Here is a 6,082-nt window from a genome sequence, read left to right on the forward strand (position 1 = left end):
CCTCTTTCCTTCCCTTTTTGAAGATGGGAACCACATTGGCCCTCTCTCCTGCCTGCTCTATCAGGCACGGCTCTCCTTGCTCCCTGCTGGATCTGCTATGTGCCCCACAAAGTGACTGTGATGCTACTTATGGCACATGTGCCACCACCCCTAGTTCAGATGATGCTTCTAACCATTTTAGAAAGTCAGTGCTGTGCTTCTGGCTTGAGGAACAGTTTCCACAGGACACCCCCCCAACATATTTTATCATGCCCCCTTGTTGCACTGCCCCAGTGGCTCTCAGCCTGGGAGACCTTTGGGACAAAAGAGGGCCCAGCATTCTTACAGGTGCTGCAAAACAACCAGTGGCTATGGTTATGTTTGCCCATGGCTCCAGGCCAGGTCCTGTGTGAGCATGGCAGGTCCTGGAGGCACATGCAGATCCCAGCTAGTGGATCCATGAAAGTGAAACTGGAGGAGTCCCTAAGCAGCCTAACTCCTCCCCTGGCAATCTGCCACTAGGTGAGCAGCAGAGGTGCAAATGACTCACCCCCAGCCCTCAATGCCAAGTGACCCTGAGGGATGGCAAACCCGGAGTCACTCCAGCTAGGAAGATCCAAGGAACCTCTTGGACCTTGTTCCTCAGGGGAATGAATGGCTTTTGCTTCTGAGGGAGCTGTGAGGCATTCGGCCTCCAACAAACACCCTTCAGCCCAGCCCCCAGAACTGCCTGGAGGGGAATATCCCAGTTCCTAAGTCAGCAGGAAAAGTCACAAGGAAGACACAAAGGCCTGTTTGCCACCCCTGCTTTGGGGCACCACTGGTCACATCCTGAGCTGCCCCCTCCACCAAGACTGAATTCCCTGGCAGGGGGCTCCCAGGAGGGTTACAAGGCAAGAAGAGAAACTGGAAGTCAGGACAGGGTTCAGGGGCTAGTTCCCAACATGTCCCATCATCTTGCCCTGAACTGAACTCCAAGTAGTTCTTTGAGAAAGGGGCTTGTCAGGACAGGGCCTTCCCGACTGTCAGAGGCGGTGGGGAGGTCTTCTACAGTAACTTAGTGCCCCAATTCAGGCTGAGGGCAGGGAAGGGTGCTGGGGGGTCAGGAGGAGCTGCCTCAAGAGCTCAGGAGAAGGTCTGCAAGCACTGACACAGCAACGAAGATGGCAGGGGAGACTTTGGCATTAGACACTTTCCAGTACAGCTGCAAAGCCAGCAGTACCCGATGCCCTGCTGGTAGCTGCTGAAAGGAGCCCAGCCTGGCACCAGGAAGCAGACCTGGGCTACCTCTGGCCTCTGTGCTGTGGGCCCAGCTGGGCCTCTTTGGCTCAGGGCCAGACCTGGCACAGCAAAATGCTATCCATCAGCAGCTGAGAGGAATGGGCTCCATGACCAACACGGCCTCCACAGAGGGAGCTGTGTGCAGCAGGGAGCCCAGGGGAGTCTTACAAGATCCAGAACAACCCACAATAGGGAGAAGAGGGTGGGAAACCTCCAGGAACCTCCTCCTTCCTTCCCACCTGAAACATGTTGCTTGGCACCAGATGCAGGAAGAGAAGATACAATGCCAAGCCCAGGGGCTATAGAAGGTGGGGAAGAGAGCAGACGAAGAAGCAGTGCTGCCCTGTAGTGCCCTAGGGGGTATGAATAATGCAGAGCCCTGTAACCTCTTTCTGCTGTGATCCCCATGTCTCGCATCCCTGCATGCACAGAGCTCCCCAGCCCAAAAAACTTCCCCTCAAGCCTCCTCCCGCTAGCTATCAGTAGCCCTTATTGCCCCACAGGATCCTTAGGCCTTGCCTGCTTTTTGGGACCTCCCCACAGTCAGTGCCCCTCCATGGGTTCAGCAGGCCCAGAGCCAGATCTACCCAGTACTCCTCATTCAGTTCCTGGGGCCACAGCTGTTGGGTGCCAGTGAGGAACCAACTTGTCAGTGGCCCAGACCCAGGTCCGCTCTTCCACATTTCTGCAAGATGTGGCCCTGTGACCCTTGGAGCAATAGACACCTTGCCTCTCCTGAGACTGCAATGGCATGAAGAGGCCAAGGTGTCTGCTGGGACCTGGGCTCTCTTAGCCTGATCTCCCCCATGTCCCTTCCATCCTGACCAGTCCACATCACCCCCAGGTCCCCCATCCTGACTCCTCAGCTGTGCAGACATGGACTGTGGGGCTTGGGCAAGAAGCACCATGAACCCAGTCCCCAGGGACCCCCTTCTATAGCATCCACAGACCTAGAAGCCTCCTGTACATCTGCAAGGGGCCTGGCCCAGGCAAATGATATTAGGCCTTCTCCAGTCCAGGTGCAAAGGCAAATACCTTCCCCAAGACCCTGCCAGCAGAGATATATGGCAGCTGCTGCTCCCAGAAGTGGACACAAGGGCAACCCCAAAATCCAGTGTTGTGCCATGATCTCCCATATGGCTGGGAAGGCTGCTACAGTGTCCCCAGGACAGCACCTGGGTGGAGCTTGGGGGAGTGGGCAGCAGTCACCTCTCACCAGCAGGACCAACACTGGGGATGTGGAGAGCTGCCTGCACCAGGGCGTGGTCTCCAAGACACTCAAATCTTTTGCCTTTGATCCTCCAGATGATTGCCCTCTCCCCCAGCTTCATCTTCCCTAGGCCTCTTCCTATCTGTCCCCGGGTCTCTCTCCCTTACCGAGAACGCTGTGCCAACTGTGGGTCTCCTTGTACTCACTTCAAAGCCCGGGAGCATGCCTGCTCTCCCCGAGTCCACTGGGGTCTCCTGAGCCCTCTGTTTCTCCCCAGCTGCCTGAGGCCATCAGTTCACTGCAGGGCAAGGTCATTTCTCCAAGGGCATTTGCTCTGGAGGAGAATCGCCCTGTGGAAATGTGACAGACTGATCTCCCAACCCCTCAGGCATTTGGCCTTGCCCCCGATTCAGTTCTGGGCTGTATTGCTCACACTAGGCCTGGGAAGCGTCAGGGGCATCACTGGGCCTCTCCTTCTGGCATCTGTTACATATATTCCTGCTGGAAATACCCAGGGGGCACCCAGGGAAGGCTGACAGGCCAGGAGAGAGCTGACAGGGGTGGTTCTGTGGGACCCTCTTCCTTTCTCTGCCCCTGTGGGTCTAGTCACTTTGGCAGTCACAAGCTCCTCTGCCCCATCAGAGGCTGCTGGGTGCTGGACCTACAGGCTTAGGAGACGACAGTCCAGGCTGCCCCATCTACCAAGAGGTCTCCCATGCAAGGGGACTGTGTGTGTAGCCCTAGGCTCTGCGTTCCTCACCACTCCGGCCAGACAGCGCACACAAAGGCCCTGCATTCCTGCAGTTCAGAGTCCCCCTGGGGTTCCTCCCCCTCCCGCCAGGCTCCACAGGGCCAGCTGGGCACTCATGGCCTTCCAGGAGGTTACAGCCCCACAGACAGCCTACTCATGCTGCACACAGTGGGAATTTGGCTCCCCCCTCACATGGTGGCTCCTGCAGGGGCAGGCAAGTCGCACACAGGGCAGCAGGCTGTCCATCACAGCAGCCAGCCAAGCTCCGATGCTCATGAGAGCACAGGCACTGAGGAAGAAGGGGCTGTTCCCCTGGGGCAGAGCTGTACCATCACTACCACCCTTTGGGATGGGCCTGGGTCAGCTCTGTCCCCTTCCCACTCCTCAAGCCTCCAGCGGTGCTCCCAAGTACAGGCTTCAGCACAGAAGCAGCCCATGTCTATAGTGAGTGAAGGGGCAAAATAGAGGGGGAGCATACTGGGCACTGGCAGTGCCTGAAGTGTTTGCCCTTGGCAAGTTCAGACCTGGAGTGGAGCTCAGCACTTAGCCCAGTGACCCACAAGAGGCATCCTACCCCAGCAGCCGCGGAGCCCTGACAGGCAGTGCGGGAGCTGAGAGGCAGCAAGCCAGCCACTGCTGCAGCAGCAGCCACAGCCCATTCAAAGATTGTCATGGGGGGAGGGAGATGAAGTCTTAAGTCTCCAAGAGGCCAAGGAGAGCTGGAAGGGATGCCTGAAACAGCGAGCCAGCAAGGCCCGAAGAACTGATGGGAGGTTTAAGGGTCCCCAGTCAGCACCCCTCCATCTGCAGTACCCTCCAGTCCTCAGGCCTCCCCAGCTCCCAGGGCCCAGCAAAATGCCTGGGAGCTAGTCAGTCAGGCAGACCCCCTTCCCCTGCAGCACAGGGCAGCCCTGCTCCCCAAGGCTCTGGGTGAAGCAGCGCTCCTGTGTCTAGGACAAGGCAGGAGCACAGGGGGCTGTGCCAGTAGCAACCCCTTGTTGCTCAGTGCAGGAGTGGACTGCTTGCTCATCCTATTCACTCCTGCCAGGGAAAGTAACGGTGCACCTCCCCACCGGAGCCAGATGGCAACTAGCAAACAAGACGGATGCCAAAGGAAAGGGAGTGGGAACTCACCAACATCACATCCCTTCTCTGAACAGCTGGTGCTAGCCACCCTCAGAGATAACATTGGACCAGCTGGGCCTCAAGGCCATGCTGGGTGGGCAGCTCCCCGCTTTGGAAATGGCTAGAAGGCCCTTGTGGGCTTGGCCTGGGTGTGATTTGGGGGACTCAGTCATTCTCCTGACACTTGGGGACTGTGCAGGTTGCCACAGCCTGGCTTGCCAAAGCCTTGTCATCAGGCAACCACCATGCCCCTGAGTAGGAACCTCAAAGACTTGCTTAATGCCCCCATTCACTGCCACTGCCTTGCACCACCCAGAAAGCAGGTGAGGGGCAACCAACACTCCCCAGGGAACCAGGCACACATCAGCCTCCTGCCCGCCTGGGGGGCTTATTTGTAGCTTGTGCTGCTGCTTCCCTCACTACTGCTCTGGGGAGGTGCAGGGCCCGGGTGCAAGCCTACCTCGGGAGGGGAGTTGCATTAGAGTCCTCCTCCACCCTGCCATAGGAAACTCCCCTTTTTCTGCCTGTGATCTTTTTCATCAGGTGCCCTGATAGACCACAGAGGCACCTCCATCCGGGTCAAACGGAAATGCCATCCAGCTGTGAAGGAGTTAATCCCTTTCTCTGCTCAGCTTTATATTTTTTTCACCCTGCCTTGGCAATGACAGCATTGTCTGGACTCAGGCTGCAGCAAGAAGCTGGAGAGAGGGAGGAGGCAGAGGAGGGGATCTCTCCCTTCCAAACACCCACAGTGGATGTGGTTACAAGGCAGGGACCTGGGAGCCAGTATCATCAGTCCCTTCCTGGCACAATTCTGTGCCCTGAGGAAAAATCAGCCCGTTCTCTCTCTGCACGCCAAACTGGACAGTGAAGGCTGGTGTTTATCCCCACTCCGTGCCCTCATTTCACCACCAATCTATTTTTTTTAATTAAATCCCAGGCTTTTACAATAAATCACAAACTCCTGGGCAAAGCAGCAAATCAAAGCAGTGGACAACTGAAGAAACAGGAGCTTGGGGGTCTTTTTTGTTTAAAAAGAAAAGGGTGGCACTTTTGGAGGCTGCACCCATCAGTGACCAGAGAAGGGAAGTGAATCACAGCTGGAAATATTTAGATCTCTGCCTCCCAGGCATTTCAATGAAAGATACAGATGCTAAAGCAGAGCCATAACCTTGAGTACAACCAAGAGGTGCAGAGCTGCTCAGCCCAACCCTGCTCTGACTGCAGCCTGGCTGACTCACTACAATTTCGCTTTTAATTCAATACTGTTTACTGGTTTTCCAGCCCTGGGCGCCTCCCCCCCAACCCCTCTAATGTCTCTCCTAGTGATCTACCAGGCAGAACAGTTGTCACACTGTATAATTTTCTTTTGACTGAAAAACAGATCTTACCTTCATGTCATTGATGATAGCTTGAAAAAGACCACCGAGGGCTCCACACTCCTTTTCCACTGTCTCCATAATCAAATCCCAGAGCAGCCAAAAGACAGAGAGGAAAATACCAATCTGTATTGCAATCCAGGTGAACGAACAAACAAAAAAGAATCCACCAGGAAATAACCAGAAAACAGGGCAAATTTTCAGGAGTGTCTCCAGTTCCAGCCCTTCTTCTTGTGATCCAGTCTGGATTTAAACCCTCCCCCCCCCAAAAAAAAGCCACGAGAAAACAATTTTAAAAGTATCCTGCTGTAGCCAGAAATGCAGCACTTAAAAAAAAAAAATCTAGCCTGCTTTTCA

The 6,082-nt window shown here is 55.5% G+C and overlaps 1 protein-coding gene across 1 annotated transcript in view; it reads right to left on the reverse strand.

The window, feature by feature from the left end:
• MTSS1L (MTSS1L, I-BAR domain containing) overlaps positions 1-6,082 on the reverse strand; it is a 140,701-nt gene that overhangs the window by 128,957 nt on the left and 5,662 nt on the right. The window contains exon 2 of the mRNA XM_019505826.1: positions 5,738-5,839. Coding sequence (XP_019361371.1) covers positions 5,738-5,806 — 69 coding nt within the window. The 5' untranslated portion in view covers positions 5,807-5,839. The remainder of the gene's footprint in view (positions 1-5,737; positions 5,840-6,082) is intronic.

The sequence above is a fragment of the Gavialis gangeticus genome, unplaced genomic scaffold (assembly GCF_001723915.1).
Source record: "Gavialis gangeticus isolate Ggan-Ray unplaced genomic scaffold, GavGan_comp1, whole genome shotgun sequence".
Taxonomy (NCBI): Eukaryota; Metazoa; Chordata; order Crocodylia; family Gavialidae; genus Gavialis; species Gavialis gangeticus.